At 33.9% G+C, this 20,164-nt stretch overlaps 1 protein-coding gene across 7 annotated transcripts; it reads right to left on the bottom strand.

Moving 5' to 3' along the window:
* Positions 1 to 5,392: 5,392 nt before the first annotated feature.
* On the bottom strand, positions 5,393 to 17,433 carry CEP44 (centrosomal protein 44). Of its 7 annotated transcripts, none has more exons than XM_061372555.1 (10): positions 17,293 to 17,433; positions 16,537 to 16,684; positions 15,409 to 15,555; positions 14,458 to 14,565; positions 12,917 to 13,045; positions 12,333 to 12,569; positions 8,824 to 8,893; positions 6,679 to 6,875; positions 6,364 to 6,401; positions 5,393 to 5,576 (listed from the first exon to the last, which is right to left on the bottom strand). In XM_061372555.1, the coding sequence occupies exons 1-10, from the start codon at positions 17,379 to 17,381 to the stop codon at positions 5,519 to 5,521; spliced, it is 1,221 nt and encodes a 406-aa protein (XP_061228539.1). In that variant the 5' UTR covers positions 17,382 to 17,433; the 3' UTR covers positions 5,393 to 5,518. The 7 variants fall into 7 exon arrangements, with proteins under 7 accessions (XP_061228539.1, XP_061228584.1, XP_061228529.1 ...); XM_061372545.1 differs by having other exon boundaries at positions 5,394 to 5,576; positions 12,917 to 13,048; XM_061372566.1 differs by having other exon boundaries at positions 5,395 to 5,576; positions 12,333 to 12,542; positions 12,917 to 13,048.
* Positions 17,434 to 20,164: the final 2,731 nt, after the last annotated feature.

Raw genomic sequence — 20,164 nt, forward strand, 5'->3', positions numbered from 1 at the left:
AGTCAGAGAAAGCAGACAAAGAAGTTACTATAAATTACTTGTGCAATGATTTAGGGATAGAAACTCTGTGTAATCCCAGATCGTAAGTCAGGACGACAGGAAAGGCATTCAACTTTATCACCTATAAAATAAATGAACATGCATGGATAAAAACCACACAAAAGAAAAAAAAAATCAAAACCCCCACCCCATAACAAAAACCAAATACCCCCAAAACACAACCAATATTTTCAGAAGAGTATACTTAGGTAACAGCAGTTACAAAATGCAGTTCATAGCATAATCAGATGGGAATGAGGAGCAGTGGGAGGAAATCCCTTAAACTGCCAAAAACTTCAGCTTTGTGAAACTATTCTCAGCATACACAGAATGTATTCAAGACTCTCTAACTGCAGTTCTCTTAATCCCAGTTCATATTTCAACTTGCACTCAATGAAATGCAGCAACACCAGATAAGATGAGAACTGACATAGAAGTGTGAAAGCTTATGAGAACCTTGCAGTATGTTTTTGAAATATAGCAGTATCTTTGATTAAAATACCCTGAGGCATAATATTCTTTGATATAGCTTATGCTAAAAATGAATAATTATAAACCTAACATTGGCAAAATGAAGTATCTGCTGCTGTCATCAGAAGTTACTTTGCTTTATGGCACATGAAGCTTCCTTTACAATAACTGGAAAGATAAAGGGTAGGGAAAACCAACACACATAGCTGTATTTAACACCAGTGCTCCACACTACTGCTTCCTGTTATGCACCTATAAGTAGAGCAGTTTTCCCCCAGATAGTAAAAAGTATTACTACTTCCAAATCAGCTCTGGACAGAGTACGCAGGATGAGTTTTGTAACCAGTCACACTGCATAAAGAGAGCTACTAAGCTTACTACACCTCATGAAATAAACTGCAAGATGCTTGAGGGAAGGAATATAGCTGTTTTAGTGTGATGACTTCTCCACATTTGGAACTCAATTCAGAAGTGGTTTAACCACTATCCTTATATCAGCTACTCAAAACACAGCTGATGGACTGCATCATCACAAGTATCCTACACAGAACACAACACAGACCTCTATCACACAGAAATCTGCCTAAACAACACAGAAGCAACATACTATCATTAAATAATTTTTGCAGATTTAATACCTTTCTGAAGAAGCATTTTTTTGCTGCCTGAGGATTACAAGTGAACAACTGAGACTTGTCACCACAGAGATATAAAAAAAAAAAAAAAAAAAATCCTGGAAAGAAATCAAAGAGGAATTACAGGTAGTATAAAGTGCTTGGAAAGATAAATGTAATGCCAAATAAATAATTTTAAGGTGGAATATGTTACAACTACAAGTGTTCAAAGTGATGGCTAACTTCAATGTCAAAACAAGCAGCTGACAGAAAAATCTGTTTTAATCCCTGCTCACCAATGATTATTAAAGAATGTTAAGCATTTCCAAAAAAGAGAAACTAAGTAAATTCCACAAATATGAGCAGTTTCTCATCTATTTTTATAAGCTTACTTTTCTCTTTTTCCAGAAAAGCTAACTTACACAAGACAAGAATGAACTTCTCAAACTCCAGTGTGTCCATCCTTAATGTTAGCTCTTCACTACTATAACAAAATAAAAATAGACACAATAGATGAAACAAAAAAGCCAGTGTGCAAAGGAAGGGAGAACAGCAAAACAGCCATTAGGAAAAAAATTTGGCTTAGTATCAGCAGTAGGTTTATAGGCTTGACTCTAACCACAGGCTATAATAGCAACTTCAGCAACACATAAAATTTGCTGTGAAGTCATATGGGCACCAGACACCTATCTCCACAACTCAACCCATACTCTAGTTTAAGGAATTATAAAATATAGCTCATTTGAAAGAACTATCACCTACTGGATCTTCCACAGGGAGAAAACTGCCTCCTGGGATATATATAAACTGAAGTCACAACACGACATGCTACCAGCAGCTAAAGCTAAAAAAAAAAAAAACACAGATGCAACATTTTTCACATTGGTGTATTTCGTTGAAACTCTATAATAAATATATCACATCACCAGGAAAAAAAAAAAGGGCAACAAAATCATTTTTATATTATAGTTCAAAGAAGTTGGTTCTACTAATCACTGACAGACTGACAGTGAAGGAAAAACAAGTAACCTCCCTCTCCACAAAGTCTAGATGTCAGTTTTGCAAATTCCGTAAGAGGACCTGATTTCAAGACAATAAGTACTCTGTATCAGGCAAATTTAAAAGAAAGTAAAACATTTTCAGGCCAGGTTTCTTCTGCACCATTGCTACTGAACTAGAAACTGAATTCAACCTGACATGAGATACAGGGCTAAAGCAGGGTAGAAACACATACAAGAACTCCAAGAATAAGCATAAGAAAATCAGATATAAGGAAATAAAACACACTTAGTAATTAAGGCTTTGAGCTTTGGCTACACTTTTGATGATGCCAACAAATTCCAAGTTAGGCATAAACACCAGGACATAACTGAACTTAGCCTATCTCATATTTACGTAAAACAAGACTTGAGCGATCTACAATACAATTTAAGTATCAGATCTTAAAACACCAAAAGTAACATCATAAAGAATATATTCTTATTTATAATTGCAATAATTTTCTTAGTATTTACGACCGAGCACTAGAATTCCACAACACAAGGCAGTATATACACAAACTGAAAACATAACTGAAAGGTTATCAGCCTGCTTCAATACTACAGATTTGGGGTGAGAAGATTATGCTTTCTACAGCATGTTGTAATTCCAGTAAACAAATTAAAGTACATACTGACATTACATAAAGCAGAAGGAAAAAAAATATATCTATATGAGAATCCTGTTTTATTAGATTTAGAATCTTGCTATTAAAAAATAAGTATATAGTCATAGAAGCTTCAGTTTTAGCATTCTACTTTAATGCAATAATGCTTCATTATCCCACATAATACAGAAATACTTTCAGTAATATAAAGAGTAATTATCCTATTGATGTTAAATGAAAGTTGTCTAAACAATTTTTCACTGCAAAATTAAAGATTTTTAAACTAATAACTAAATTCAGTAACTTTAAGAAACCATGGTAATTCAATTAATGATTTAAAATCATAGAACATACATCTTGAACAACAGGAATTTTTCCAAGTCACTGGAGAAAGCTATACATGGTAGAAACTGTAGTGAGGAATATTCTCTGCATTTATGTAATTTGTGTTTCTGAAGGTATCTAACACTTGCCTGTTATTCAGCCAGATCCACCCATGCACATATAGAATATCAACTCTTTGACTGTTGTGACAATGCTCAAAGTAGCATTGCATAAGTAGTTATTAAAATACTGTTGCTATTTTCAGTGTTGTCATGTATTTCCCAACTTTGGTGAAGTTTTACTGTGACATATATCATTACAAGTACTAACTGTTTCCAATGATAAAACTGAATAATTAAATATTTATATATATAACTCAAACATACAAAGAAGGTTTGAATGCATTATGAATATTTCTTCTTCAAAAGATGGTACTACCTTCCACAACCAAATTTAATTTTAAAAAAGAAAGCAAATGTCAGGGAATAACGTTTAGAAAACCAGCAACTGCCCTAACAGTAAGAAACCCTTGGCTTCAGTTGGATCAAAGTGAACTCCTGTTTGGTCTTGAAAACAGAAGCAAAGCCATTAATTACAAAGGCTAAATCCCATTGTGGGGTACTACATTTAAGCTTCTGGAAGAATAAAATAGCTGAACAACTTCAGATATTCAATTTCGCAGTACTAAAGAGGGATTATATTAAATTGCACACTTACAGAAAGACTATTTTTTTAACACTTTCTGCATCACCCATATGCATTCACTGTTAAATCCCTTTAACTTGAATCATCTGTATCAACTAACGCTTCTCATCTTTGCCATAACATCGACAAACAACAGAATTATTCTCTGGTTCATTATCAAATATAATACAATACAATTACCTTGCTTAACATAAAATTCTCTTTGATTCCAAGGAAAAGAGGTAAAAATAAAGGCAGGTAATATTTTAAAATATTTGATCATTACTGGTTTAAAGCAATAACTTAAAAGAAATAACCATATAGGAATATACTTTTTTCCTCCTTTGCCAATTTCTCTGCATGAAGATTTCCACAAGATGGTGCTACAGTCCTATTTTCAAAAATATCACATATTTCCAATGAATTAGCCTAACACTTAAAAAAAAAAAACTCGTTTCATAGTTAGGATGATGAACAGCAATTTGCAAGGTCGATTTTCAATTAAGGAGCATAATATGTTCTTACTCTGTAACTTTCCAAATTATTTTTTTTAAACAGGAAAAGTTCTACTGCTAAAGTCCCAAAATTCTCAACTGAAGTTTATATAACATAATGGATCACCGTATGTTCTTCTGTTTGTAGGCATAATAAAGTTAATTTATATTCCATATGGTTATAGAAAAAAAATCATAATTATTGTTAAAACATATAAATCACTTTTTATAGCATAATGTCAAACAGCTGCTTTTGCCTTCATTTGCAAACTGCCAAAGAAAAAAAATCCACTGGTTTTGTGATATCAAAGTCCAAAAATCCTTTTAAGTGAAGTGAGCATTATAGCGCAAAAAAACCTTGATATGGTAGGCTACCAATTTACATTGACTAATACATATGTAACTAAATCTTACCAAACTTTGCACACCTTTGGTATGATTATATAATGTTTATGCAAGTCTTATATCTACTTATATCTCTGAAAAGAAATTCTAAAACAGCTCCAAATAATAAAAATGTTTTGTATCTTTGTACACTGGATGGTCTCCATCTGTGCTGCTGGTCTTAAAATGTGTTGGGTAAGAGCACTAAAACACTCAACACATCTCTCTGCAGTCAAAGTCTGTGGACTTACTTGCATATTTTAGTGTTTAGGATCAAACTGACCCTCGCTTTGTCAGTGTTAATGGAAGCCATAATGTGCTAGTACTCGAGCTCTGCATGAAAATTTATATTTAAAACGCAAAACAAACAACCAAACAAAAAAAAAAACCAAACAACAGCAAAAAAAAGTACATATTTGAGATTGTGTATTTAGGTTTTCATTAAGACTTATTCAGCAGTACAGATTGTAAGATGGTATGCAAGAATGCCTCTTGGGTGTAATATGCAAGTCCCAGCTGGAACATTTCCAACAGGATGTAAACCACGGTCCTCAAGCCTGAACTTTAAAAAACATATTACTTAGCACACTGCTAACAAATGTCAACACAAAAATACACTGCTGTAATGACTTAACTTTACAAGAGAGGGAGGGGTAGATATTTGAACAGTTTTTAAAAACAAAAACTGAGGCTGGAGGAAGGGAAATCAATACACAGATGCATTAGACAAATATTTATTCAAAAAAATAAAGCACTGGTGATCATTACAAATTTGATATATTAAAAATTCAATGCCGTACAAACATACATATTAGGTCTGATATCCGTAAGTCCACAGAGACCAGGTCTGAAGACCTGTGCTTTCAGGTCTTCCCAGAGGTATTGTTTGATGTTTTCAACAATTCTGAGGTTTCTTCAATTCTGAAAATAAATTTTGTTTACACACACTTATTAAAATATGGTAAGAAATAACTGACTTACCTTTAGCATTCTAATGTACCCAATATATTAACAAGTGTAACGAAACCTTGTTTCCACTCATCCCCACTTTTCCTCTGCAATTGGTTTGTATTTTAAATGCCTATCACGTATCTATAAAACCTTAACTATACATAAAGTAAGCTACACAATAAAATTAAATCACAAAAAAGGCTACAGTGTTTTTGAGACCAGGACATTATAGAATAGAAAATCTCTTGCTAAAGAAACATTACACAGCAATGCATTTCTCTGCAAGTATAATGAAAATATTTCTTATAAAACCAAATTTGTTACAGATCTCAGGACTAGTATCAAATACACCTTAGAGTTATCACCATGCTTAAGCTGAAACTGGTTTTACTTTACTTGAAATAAAAAAAACAGAGTTAAGGTAATGAAAGAAAAGTTGCAAGTACCTGGGATTTCCTATCAGAAGATAAATAATATTTCAATTCCTTGTCAACCAGATTCTAAACACCCTTTAATCTCTAATCTCTAGTTAATACTATTAAGAATGTTTTCTACTGCTTTTTAGAAACCAAAACAGTGACTCATCCGCAAATACAGAACTGTAAGTGGATTTATTATCCAGTGGAGTCGTAAGGAAATGCCACACCTGATGCAGAGACCTTTGAGGTTTGGAACACATGTACATTCTCTATATGCCTCAGTCCAGTACAACTCCCTCCTGGGAAATGAAATCCTGCTGCCCTTTCCTATTACTTACATTTTACTTATCCTTTCCATTCTTTGTCTTGTTGTCTCCTGCAATTTAAAAGCAACAAAGTTAGTCAACTCTTCAAAGCTAACATTCTTCAGATGGACTTTCAACCTAAAAATTCATAGTGAAAATGTGACTTTAAGCCCTGCTTGCTAAAGAAACATTAGAAAACATACCAAAAAGATTTTTATGAGACAGACCTAGATATAGTTTTGCAGTTTCCCTGTTTTTCACTAGTAGTATATACAACTAAAACTAATGCTTACTTGTTCTCTTGATCTTGGAAAAGAAATCAACTAAGCATTTGACAGTTTTACTTACCTTGGAAATGCCTGTCAGATCATGAGACTTAATGGTCACAGCTTTGGGAGATGGGTCTGTGGATAATAGTGAACTGTATCCAGACAGCTGATGAAGACACTCTGGCATCTCTTCCTTCCTCTCTGTACCTATGCAGAAACGGTTTTGGGTCACCTTTGCCTTTTGCTCTCTTATTGCAAGGTCAGCTATCAAATAAGCTTGATTTACAGTTTACAGATTTACATTGTTTAGAGACGGAAAAAGAAAAGCTAGTGGTAAGAGACTAAAACAGGTTTCTCGTTTGCTTAAAATAAGATAAATGCTGTATAGTATATATAACACACATAAGGCAAATTCCAAGAAGATTACTAGGAATGCTACCTTTATCCTGATTACAAAAAAAATCATAGACTCATAGAATCAACACTTAAAGTGTAATTACTAGGTCAAACATTTAATAGTAACTTAAAATAGTTTATGTTCTTTTTATTGTAAACTGCCTGTTCAAACATGTCATTAATTTGTAACCTTTCTTATAAGCAGCAGAAATAAAAAGATAATATCACCTTCTTGCTTAAAAGCTGTATGAAGGTCTGGCTGTTTCCCTAGCTCTCCTCCTGCTGGGATAAGTTTAGCATCCATTTAGCAGAGAGAGACTTCTCTTTTTACATTGGGAAGACTCTGATACTCTTTGCAATTTTAGAATGCTATTGCTGGAGAACAGACTTTAGCATTTGGAAGAAAAGTGATCCCTTGCTCTTCTTCTAGTAGAGCCACCATCTATGGATCATACATTTAGAACTTTCCTAGCTATATTATCCTGTATTTAAAATAATATTATATTACTTCTAATTTATTAAAATTAAAAACTGTTTTTTCAGCACAACTGTTACTCCTGAAGAATACTACAACCAAAAAGAACATGAAAGCATTTTAAGTACTGTACAACTCAGAAGACTTAAGACTGGCCATGTAACCTCCTTGCCTAAAATTTCCTGAATCATATTTTAGAAAAGCAGAAATAATAGGAATTCAGAGAACTCCAGAAGTATGAAAATACAAAAATTCTTTTTTAAACACCATCAGCCTGATTGCTGATTACGAAGACCTCAACTGTCAGTAACATATCACTAAAGTTAGCAAAGGAAGTAAAGATGTTGCAACTTTCCAAGGTCTGTAAAAAGGTCCTATTTCGAGACTTGAAAATTAAAATGAATTTTGCCATAACCAAGAAACTGCCTTTCTAATTTCCATGAAAACTGAATTACTGAGATTCCCTTTTAGTTTCAGTGCAACAGCCCACCACTGGACAAAAACACCTAACAAGCGAGAATGGGAAACAGAATATCTTCCTTACTACTGTTCGTAGGCATAACAGCTGCCATGAAGGAAACAAGACAAATTAATAAAGAGAATGATGCAGAGTAAGGGCTAAAGAGCTACCACTGAGGCAGACAGAAGAATTAAAAACATTTCCCAGGCCATAAGTAATTTCTTTCTCACTTCAGGCTGTTTCATTTACTACTTAGCAAACTACATTAGCAAAAAGTTAGAAAGGAAGAAAAGATTTTGTCTTGATCTTCAAAATAAGAGTTCAACAAAAATACTACTTGGATAGCTAACTCTTTCAAAAGGGATGAAACTATAGAGAATATTCAGCAATGAGTTGGAAAACACCACAGATTGTAAATGAAATGTCCCCGATTTGTCCCGAGCCATTATAAAAGCAAAAAACATAATCAAAATAGTGTCACATTTATGATGACAACAAAGCTGTGGCAGCAAATATCATTCATGTTTATGAACAGCTTACCTTAAAAACATTATTATAACTCCTTTAAAGTGCTGATAACATTGTTTTTCACAGCTTTAACTATAGCACCTTAATTAAATTTGCATATTTATGATTTTTGATAGTTATTTGTAACCATTAATTACTGTATGTTTTCAATAATGCTTTAAAAACTATTTCAGTAAGCACGGCTGCTAAAGAACAAATTACAAACATGAAACAACTGACAGGTTAACTTTTAGTTTGCAGCATCCATTTAAATTCAGTGGTCACTAAATTGCAATTGTCTACGTAAAAAAAAACACTTTTTTAATTAAGGTCAGCAAAAAGTTTAGCATATGATGTTAATTAAAAATATAATCATTAATACTCACCAGGGGAACCTGGAATCCTACCAGAAGAACCTTCTTGACTTACATTGCTTAACTCCGTAAGTAACTCTCTCTGAAATAAAAATTTACTACATTTTAGCCATACATTTTATTTAAATCATCTTTTGACCAAACAAAAGTATATTTAAGTACTTTGTAATTTAGTACTGAAGTACTAAAATTAAGTAACTTAAGTACTAAAGTATGCATTTGCTACACCATCCAGATATGCTGGGACTGCACAGATGTCTTTACAGGACTGAAAAAAATCCAACATTTCCATACATACATTGCATTTGAAAAGTACACTATTGCTGTTAATAAACAGCTCAAAACCAAGTCCAAATATAGTGAAATAGCTTAGATATTAGCAGAATGCACAATCAGACCATTCTTGGTCTGTGCTAACAATTACACCTTGACATTGTCTGCTGTTACCTTAACAAAATAAGCTTACCATCTACTTTCAGTTGATATTCAGAAATGCAGCTCCTCAGTCCTAGAAAAATTAGCCTATACATGAACTGAAATTCATGCCACGTAAGTGTTTAGAACTCAGAAGTACATTTTAGGCTAGTCTCCCAGGCTCCTAAATGAGAGAGGGCTCTTTTAAGAAAGGTTCCAAATTTAACTCAATCTAGCTTAGAAAAGGTTGGTGAAGGAAGCAAAATCGTACTAACAAAAAATGTTCTGCAGTGCAATTTTCTAATTTCAAAATTAAAAAAAAATCCAACACTCACACAACATCTGGATTTTTTTTTCACCAGTGAGTTATGATTATGATTTGAAATCTCAGCCTTCAGTAAAGTATATCACTTTATATCCTGCAGTAACTACATCAGTTAATAGGGGAATATTACACCCAAATAAGTGAATGGGGTTGAAATAGTAGCTACTGTATGAGAAGAAGCTGGGAAAAAGACTGTAATAATGGATACATTTGAGAGATCTGCACTGACTACTTCTGCTCAATTCTTTCCATCAAAATCGATTTGGTCTTTCAGACCTTCCCCTAGCTAAATGCACAGCTGCAGCTACTTTGGCAGCAATGCAAGACAGATCTTAGTGTTCCTGCTATGCTGGCTAGATGCCAAAAATTCCCTGAAAAAATAAAAAAATAAAAAAATGCAAGAGTAAGAAGAAAGGGGTAATTCTGAATTGTTTCTCTATATGTGAAACACAACTTGGATGGAATTTCATGAAACAAAGAAGCAACAATTCCCTCGGCCAAAGGATTATTTCTTGGCAGTTTTCAAATGCCTATTGCAAAAAAGTTAGGTTTTGAAGACTTTTTTTTTTTTAAACATATAAAAGCCAGCTTATTTTGCTTTGAAAAAAGGACAAGCAACAATGCCACACAAATTACATTCAAAATTCTTTCAGCAGTGACTTCTTTCAGTAGTGACTTCTTTCAGTAACATGCAGTACAGAAATACAATTATCTTGTTGGAATTTTTAAAGTCGTATTAAAGTTAAGTATTTTCTAAATATTTTCCAAATGTTATTCAAAACCTTTGAACAACTGAAATAAACTGTTACTGAAGTAATAATAAACCAAATTTACAAAAAATAACAAGCCTAGTCTGAAACAGACTTTCCTGTACTCCTACCTCATAAAAGCAACAAGTATCTCTTGGAGAACACACTTCCATCCAAGAGCAAAACTATAGCTATCAGCTGAAGGCCCTTTGAGACTGCAGAGAGACAAAAGTATTATCACTGGTGGTGTTATTTGGACTTCTAACCATTGATAATTAAATTACAATATCCATACAAAATTGATTTTAAATTGTAAATAACTTTAGCTGTTACCAACAAATTGTGTTTAAAACATAGGTGATTGAGAATGTCAATCCTTATCGTATGAGTAGAGCCTTTAGAAATAACCTAGTGACCAGTCTGAATGCTTCTTCATTTTGAGACTTTACATAACTAGCACACTTGCAAGGAACACAGAAGAAAACATGTCTTGCATACATGTATTAGCAACACTGAAATCTGCATAGTCAGCAACACACACAGAGCTTCTAGTTACAAGTAAATTGAACAATTTTTACCATTACAGAGACAAATGCAATGCTAATCAAGTATTTTCTACAAGGGTTTTCAACAGCTGGAAAGCACCTGACAGCATCTGAAGGATAAACATAAGATACTTAAGCAAATACACTTTGAAATTAAGCATGTGATCACAAAATTGATGCTATGGTTCACTGCATTTCAGAATACCTACATGTGCACATACATAAAATTATATAATGCACATACAACTACTTTATCACTCTCTACAACTACCTGAAAGGAGGATGAAGTGAGGAGGTGACTGGTCTCTTCTCCTAACAAGTGATGGGACAAGAGGTAATGGCCTTAAGCTGCACCAGGGTAAGTTTAGATTGGATATTATGAAAGGGTGAGGGGCCAGGTACTAGAATGGGCTTCCCAGGGAAGTGGTAGAATCTCTGTCCCTGAAAGTGTTCAAAATCTGTGTAGACGCTCTCAGTGACATGGTTTAGTGGTGGACTTGGCAGTTCTGAGGTAAAGGTAGGACTTGGTGACAGACTTGCAGATAGAATCAATTAGGTTGTAAGGAAAAAAGAAAAAAAAAAATCTTTAAGATCATAAAGTCCAGCCTCTAGATCTTACAGGTGTTTTCCAAACTGGTTGATTCTACAATTCTACAGGGGCCTTTCAACAGCATGAGAAACAACAAAGCCTTAATGCAACAAAATACTTGATTTGTTTTTACAAATATGCCCAATGTAGCCACATCACAACTGTAGCACTTTCACGTTTAAAAATGCAACGAATATCATGACAAGGAATAGGAAGGGGAGAAAGGAGGGTGAAAAAAAAAAAAAAAAGAGAAAAACCATCAGGTTTGGGCTAGAAAAGAGCCACAAACTAAGAAGAGGACTAAAATAAGAACTTTTCCATTAACCTTGTATTTTCCATTAAGCATGCCATCTATTTTTGTCAACATTAGTTATACAGAATGAAGACACTCTTCCAAAGAGAGTATCTGTATCTGATTAGTTTGGAGAATTAAAAAAAAAAAATTTATATTCAACAGCAATGTTTGCAGTACAGTATAAGAAATTGAGAAATATGCATACCAGAACAAGGAAAACCTTAAATGTATCACTAGCATGACAAAACTCTCAATAGAAATATTAAGCTTTCAAAGACAGCATAAGTCTTTTCAAAAGCTTCCTTTTATAAGTTCACGAGGAGATAAAACACAGAGTCATTACTATTGAAAATAGGCTTCACTGCACCTGCTGTTCCTGCAAGGAAACAATTTTCAATGGAGAGTTTTGTTTCACAAAGCATAAGAAAACAGCAAAAACTTAACAATCAAGAAAAAATACCTCCAGCTCCATAAACAGCACTTCCATTCAGATCATGCTTTTAAAAATAGCAAAAAAAGCATATATAGGAGGCAGCAAGAACAGAAACAAGCCAACAACATTGTGTCTGGGCCATTTTTGCTATAGAAATAGAAGTTAACATACCTTTTTGGATTGCAACAACAGTTCTGTTTCAAGAAGCAAAACTCGACCCAACAAGTTATTCCAGTCCTTCTCGTCTATGATCACCTTTCCTTCCAGTTTCTCTTCTAAAACATGCAGTTTATCTTCCATACAATCCAGTTTACGAAGCTTTTCCTGGCAATCAGCAAGCTGACTCTTCAGGGCTTCAATCTGAGAATTATCTTCTATGATCTGAAAATATGGACAAGAGTGTGTCCTCTGATTTTAAAGCAGACATAATTCATCAATGGATCAATGAAATCAAGTGGAACCTTCCCTCAAGGTCAGTAATCAGATTCTGCTACATTAGAAAATGATTTCTTTCACAATTGACATAATGTTCCTATGGAATTCAGCTTTTAAAAGAAACTTGACAGAACTGGCTCTTGAAAGGACAGTACAATTTAATTGACATTTTTCAACTTTTTCAATATATTTATCATATATCTATTACTTACATTTAAGGAGGATCCAGCTACCATGTTAAAAACTTTATCACTTTAGAAAAGTCCTGTAAGAAAAGTTAAGAATACATGCTGACAGCATCTTAAAATAGAAATTCTTACTTGTTCACAATTAACTTTGACAACATCATGATCTAGGCACAATTCTTCTTCATTACCTCCTTGTGCTGGAAGGGGTAATGGATGAAGGTCACCACTAATTTCATTTCCTGAGTGCCGTTCCACTAAAGGCTTCTTTTAAACATGAAAAAAATAAAAATAAAAACAAAAACCAAGAACATTTCAATTCATCACCAAGCAACTGAACAACCCTAAAAGACCAATCATTTTCATATTTATTTGAATCTGAAAATCTTATCCCAACTGGTTGCAAAACAGAGAGCAACAGCAGAGATTTTCATTTTAAAAAATCATATAGACATGAAAAACTGTAAACCAAATACACATACACTTTACTGTATGCACTGTGTACCTTGATTTTCTTCCATAAACAGTAATTAAACCATTAATGTCCTCTCCTATTGTAGGAGCTGTTAGATTTCCAAGTGTGGACTGAGAGGTATGAATCTTACCTTATATATTAACATATGTATAGACAGGTCAAATATCAACATTGCCACCCAAGCATTCAAAACCAGAAAAGTTTAAGTAGTTTAAGATTAGAACTCTCTTTTCCTTGACAACTGTCAGCAAAATAACACTACTAACCACATTTTGTTTGCTTTGAATGCTTCCCTTAGAGAAAGAAAAATGAGAGACAAATTCTGCTTTCTTTCCAGGTGGATCAATTGCTATCTGCCACAAAATAAAAGAAATTATCTAATGATTACGAACTCACATTTACTAGTTTTGTACAACATATTAAGACTTAGATTCCTAGATGTTTTAGTGAAACTAAAACTCTCCTCTTCTAGGGAACTCTTAATACACTCACATATACCCCCATTCAGTTCAACCATTCAACAACCAGAAAATAAATCATTTCAAGTATTTCCTTTGTTAAGTTTTCCTCATGCCTGAAAGCAGCATTTTCCTTCTAAATAGAAATCATCCACAGTTAAATGGGCAGATTCCGAAAAGTTTTGTGCAATTTTACTTTGCACCCTTTTAGCATTAAGTACTAGGAAAGTGGTCTCCTCCACAGGCCAAGAGTACCATAACACCTAAGATCAAGCATTACTCTTGTAAAATCAAAACCAAGCGGAAGATTATATTAAGAAATCTTTGCTTAAAAGATTCAGACAAAAGAGCAAAAAGTGTTTTGAAAGCTGCATTGAAAACACTGCAATGTTAGACAAAACACACTTTAATTTCCAAACAGATTTTTTTTTTCCAATTGCATTTTCATTCCTGTCCCTCCCTTTGGTTTAATTTAAGCAGCAAACAATAGTACTGCATCATTACCACCAAGACCTTAAGATCAACTAGTCAGTACAAAAGAGAAGCAATACCCTCTATATTTCAGCTATAATTTCAGTCAACCACACTTCTTCAGGAAAAAGAAAAAACAAACAAACAAAGAACACCAAATACAAGCAACAAAACAAACAAAAAACACAAACAAACAAAAAAATCCCAACTGGTCTGACTTGCTACAAACGAGATTAACCTTTAGATATACAACATAAAAATTATTTTCATACCTGTTTGGAGTTCAGAGCATGGTCACCAGTATCAGTAATGACATTATCACAATTTGACCTTATTTCAAATTTAAACAATCTGGGTTTTTTCCTTGCTTGAGATTTAACCTTCAAAGTGAAGAGGACAAAATATTATGCTTCTAACACAGGAACACAGAAATATTTTCTGGAGTGTGGGGAGGCAATACAGACACATGAACACAACCCATGACAACACTCAAATTTACAGAGGAAGTGGATCTGGAAGTGAATGCCACATTCATACAATCAATGTCTATATGAGGTTGCATCAAAGCTGGTCATAAACAGAAAACAATTTGCCCCAGAGCTGAAAAACAAGCAAATACAAAAAAGGTAGTTATGCCCCAAAAAGTGACAAATCAAGTATACAGCAAGTCTAACTAACAGTCCTGAAGACTGTTACAAACTCAAATGAAATAAAATCCTGTAAAATATGAGGACAAAAGATTTCTTTTATTAAAGAAGACTGATACACAGCATACACTGATAAAAATGACTTAACAATGCAAAAGAAATATGAAGAAAATAATCAGATTTGAGATGCATTTGTGTTTCAGTGGCATACAAGTGTCATTCTTAAATTATTAGCAGAACTTTAGTGTATCTGATGGCTTTGCTTTGTTTTTAAATGAACTAGCAAAGTCTAATTATATATTCACTATGTCAAGAATAAAATAAATCACTTCTATTAAAAAGTACTGGATTTATCTTTAGTCTTTTTTTGTTTGTTTGTTTATACTACAATGCATTACCAGCTTCGTGTCTTTCATATACTTGATAGGGCTCAAGCATCTAACAACAGAACTTCATACTAATTTTTCCCCCTATTTTGACCATCAGCAATGCTGCATCTAAAAGGAGTTCAGCTTCTACCTGCAGCATCAAGCATGTCAAAAGAAACTTATAATAAAATTACCATTTAATCAGTACCTTATTCGAGTTACTTAATTCCTTATGTTTTTTTACCACACAGTTGATAATGTCACAAACAATCTGCATTTTTCTTTCCACAAAGCCAAACTGAAGAAACTGCTGTTTTGTTAAAATTGGTTTATATTGAAATTGATCTCGAAGAAGCTGCAACAAAATAAGAGTCTGCTTCACTTTCAAAATCACCATGCAATCTGTTGTAGAAATAGCATGCTCAGGTTCTTATTTTTTCTACAATCTTTTCTTTCATTCTGCACTTCAGCAGTTAAAACTTTAAACATTTGGTTATTTATATATTCTCAGCTGTTTCTTCTAACTAGATTTTAAACATATCTCCTCTAAAACACTTTGTTCACAATATTCTTGTAAAGATTAAGTCACATTCTTAAGATTAATGAAATAAATTATTTTAGACATTAATACTTAAAAAGTCAAGCAAAAACTTCTCAAAGTGAATGCACGATACGAAGTTGTATCAATCTCAGCAAATACATCAGAGAGCTAAGTAAGGCTCCAACAGAGCTTCTTTGTAAAGGAGTCTCTGTCCTTCGCAGGGCGCAAACCAGTCTGAGTAAGCTAATATTCGTTAACACACCAAGCCACCTTTTATAAACATGTGCTTATGGATATTTTTAGAGAAGAGTTAAAAGATTATATTCATTATATTTATCCCGATTTTTAAGCTATTAAATATTGGACTTTATATATTAATGCAGCATGGTGTTTTAAAATACCTGTATTTCTTAACATCATTTTCATTATGATCATTGAAGTTTGATGTGATTTTTTGCTGGTTATGGTTTCTTCTAAGGTCACTTCTATAAAACTTATTATGTATTAAACATTTCAGTATTATTCACAACTAAACATACACGAATAGTGCTACTGTTTCTGCCACTGTCTCAACACTGAGATTTGGCTAACAACATCCAACTTTATTTTCATAAAAATATATATAAAGACTTACCACACACTGACTTACTACACATCTTAAATCCTAACAGAATTACTATGTACGTTCATTGCAAAAAAACTTTTATTTTCTATAAAATTTATCCTAGATGTTTAATTTTTACAATGGCATACTCAAACCTATGTTCCTTCTGTGAAGAATATAAAGACAAATACCTTGTAAATAGCTTCAATAAAACGCAAGTCACTCTTTGCTGTGAGTTCCACATCACACTTTACCAAAAGCTCTGCTATGTAAGTTGAAAAAGATGTAAAAGAATAGCTGATGATAGGTAAAAATGCAGCTGGATCACCTTTTACTAGCCTATTGAGAAACAAAAGTACTTTACACAGCAGAAGACAACACTGAATTTCATGATACGAATTCAAACATTCAGTTTGAAAGGTGTTTTAACATAGACAGCATGCTATGTCCAGGTTATCTCCTTAATTATTTTTTTTTCCAGGCATCTCTCATTCAGCAGTCTACTGTTATCTGCAAAATGCTCAAAACATTTTTGTGACTCTCATAATTTTAATATTGTCCAGTCTAAAGCCTATCAGCACTGTCTTCTTGACATTCAACACTTTTTTTCTTCAATATTTGCAAGATGAAATTTGCTAGCAACTACAGAGGAATTATAAAGGTGAGAGATTAATCAAAGAAATGAGAAAAACAGAAGAAAAATGGGCAAGATAGCAATATACTTCAGTGTACACTGAAGATACACTTCATGATTATTACAAGGATTCTCAGAAGAGCAGAACTACATCCTTTTATCTTCCAGTTCACATGTAGCAAACCCCCAGCTTCCCACAGACATATGCTTGGCTTATTCATCACTGGGTACAATGCCAATATTTACACATATTTCGTTTACACATATTGCTGTCATCATATATTAGCATAAATTTATTTACACTACCACTTACACTGTATAATCCACATCTCTTGGATAATTTATCAAGCGAAGTCCTTGCTCTATTTTTCTTATACTTCCTTTTAGGTCTCCTGTTGCCATTATTTCAAATACTATCCTTCTCTCAGATTATGAAAGAAATGCAATTCTCCTCCTTAAAAAAAAAAAACAAACAAAACAACAAACAAACACAAAAAATTATAAAATGCAATAGAGTTATCACTGAAATTGAAAGGGTTTTGCTCCTCATTTCTAGACATGACTATTTCCAAAGTGCTACAGTACAGCACCAAGCTACAGCTCAATACCATCAGTCATCATCATTAATTCTAAATAGGATCAATTAGTAATCCCCAACCCAATCAACTATTAAAGATCTTTAAATATATCTGAAAGCATTTAAAGAATTTAGTGCCAGTTAAATCCACTACAACTGAATGAAAACAAGTTTCTTCTCTATTTTAATGGAGCAGAAAGCCCACAAGCAGTGAAAAGCTTTTGCATTTTTCAGTTTTGAATGCTGCTTATTCTTTTACTCAGCTGGCCCCAAGTTCACCGGCGAAGAGAGCAATGTTTGGAAGTGTAAACATGGGAAGACAGGCTAACAACTCACCACAGACAACACTTTCGCATCTAGATGATCCACTAAATACACCTAAAATTGTTCATGGGGAACGGGGTAACAGATTGCCTAAATATTTCAAAATAGGTACAAGTTTATTGGTATGATAACCAAAATGTCCCTGTTTAACTTCTACATTGTAACACATGAGATGAGAACCCACTTTTAATTTACTTTACTTCGCAGAATAAAGAGGACTTCTAAGGACATCTAAGGACTTGATGCAAACTACAGAAAGGTGCCTTTCTCCCTGCAGAACTACCCTGCAAAGAAACTGAAAACTTCAAGGTGGGTGGGGGGGGGGGAAGAGAAGAAAGGGGAGCAAAGCGACAAGAGAATCAGCAAAGCATAAAATCACCATCATCCAAACCAAATTTTACATCTATCAAAGGGATACATAAGTACAGGAAGCTCCTACTTTTAACACGTTATAACAAACAAAGCTGATTAGTAAATTCTCACATGGAAGAGGAGACTGGGGAATAGTGGCAACTCCACCTGGCTGGCAGACAGTAAAATTAAACACCTGCAGCAGTACCTTCAAATATCAGTACTAATAATTATCTTAAAGAACCCTGTCCTCACTCCACTGCTTCAAAATACATTTATATTTAGAGACAGCCTATGAGTCCTATGTAATCTACCTTGCAACCATTTGTTTGTAAGCAGCCAATATTAATTAGCTCTTCTCCAACATGAGGCTTTAAAAGCACAGACTGGGTGACTGCCCAGCTCTTAAGTCAGTTGAAAACCAAGAGCTTGCATAATAGTAATCTGGACAGGCTGATACGACTTGAGAAAATCTATTAGCAAACTGCCAAACTCTGTTTTTTCAATGGTTTAGAGAAAAAACAAGGGTGGGGGAGAAAGAGAACATTACTGAAAGTACAGAAGTACAGATTGACACTTCACAAAAACAGCTTTCCTTCATCACAACCTTGAGATCTGCTTGTGACTGGCTTAATCCACTACCTTACTTCCCCCAGAAGCCTCAGTAATGGTTTCACCTATAAAGCCTTAGAACAAAAATTTACTGCTCAATTTTCTGCTTAGAACCTGGGAGATAATTGCCTGCCACTGTCTACACTGAATTTCTTTTCTTGACACAAAACATATACTTTAAGCCTACCAACCCAAACAATAAAAAGGCATTACCAGAAAGCATGGAAGAGATATCCTTGAGATACAGCATTTTATATATTTTTTCCTGCTGACACCTGAGATTCAGACCAAACACTTCAAAGACATTACAGTAACTCTGACAGGTACTCCAGTTTGCAGCCTTGTTATTTGGTCGTATTCACTAAAGCAATGGGTCTTACTGAAAGGAACTTTTCGGTCATACACATCTACTTACAGGAAAGCAAACCAAACCAACCAAACCACCTCAAACAAAGAAAATAATGCCAACGAAACCCACAACACCTCCAAATAGTTAAAGCCTGCACTCACAATGGTATGGTATGATGCCCAAATCAGCAATCGTCAAGAAGATGAAGGAAGATCTTCACAAGCATTCTGCCCTTTTTTAAGTATTTTCTTCCTATTTAATTATCAGGTTCTTGCTCTTCAATCATTAGGTTCGTGACAAATATAACTATACAACACTCTTTGTTAAAGGCTAGGGACAATTCAACATCAAGCATTTGGAAACCGAGGCAGCTGTTTTTCCCACCTCACTTACAAAGTGATCCACCCTATGGTATTGCCAACCTAACCAGATCTCAAGGCAAACCTCTAAGAGTCTGCTGTAAAACTGAAGCACTAATCTGCAACACAAGTACTCACAGAAGACACTCTCACAGGAATTTGTCTAACCATACAGGCTGTTTCCCAACAGTACCAACAATCCTTCCTACACCATGCCTCTAGATGTAAAAACTGGCAACTGTCATTAGTACAAACTATATAGCTTGGGAGATCATACATATAACAATTAAGTTGGTAGAAAAATAATACTTTGGGAAGTTGTACACTGTAAAAAGTGGTATATAAGTTTTGCCTGTAAGAATTCATGACAGAACAGTTACAGAACATTAGCTACCCAGAGTAAAATCTTGTATAACAAAGTTTTAGCATAGAACCAGTTTAAGAACAACTCTCAAAATTGCTTACGGTATTCAAAGAGGCAATGAATGCCAAAAAAAAAAACAACCCCAACTAACACACAAAAACCCCACCCAACCCACACACAAAAAAACCAACAAACCACCAAACATGCAAGTTACCAAATATTTTAGAGTTGTAAACACTGAAATGCCTA

The sequence above is a fragment of the Neopsephotus bourkii genome, unplaced genomic scaffold (assembly GCF_033783945.1).
Source record: "Neopsephotus bourkii isolate Nb327-2 ecotype Australia unplaced genomic scaffold, CSIRO-AGI_Nbou_v1 NB_168, whole genome shotgun sequence".
NCBI lineage: Eukaryota > Metazoa > Chordata > Aves > Psittaciformes > Psittacidae > Neopsephotus > Neopsephotus bourkii.

Bases quoted from the DNA above. Each gene is read 5' to 3' on its own strand.
- CEP44 (XM_061372545.1), bottom strand. From the start codon at position 17,381: ATGGCAACAGGAGACCTAAAAGGAAGTATAAGAAAAATAGAGCAAGGA. The intron at 12,570-12,916 runs GTAAGAATTTCT...CTTTAAAATCAG, and splicing joins TCAAAGTTAATTGTGAACAA to AGGACACACTCTTGTCCATA. The intron at 5,577-6,363 runs GTAAGTAATAGG...ATTTATTTTCAG, and splicing joins ATGGAAAGGATAAGTAAAAT to AATTGAAGAAACCTCAGAAT.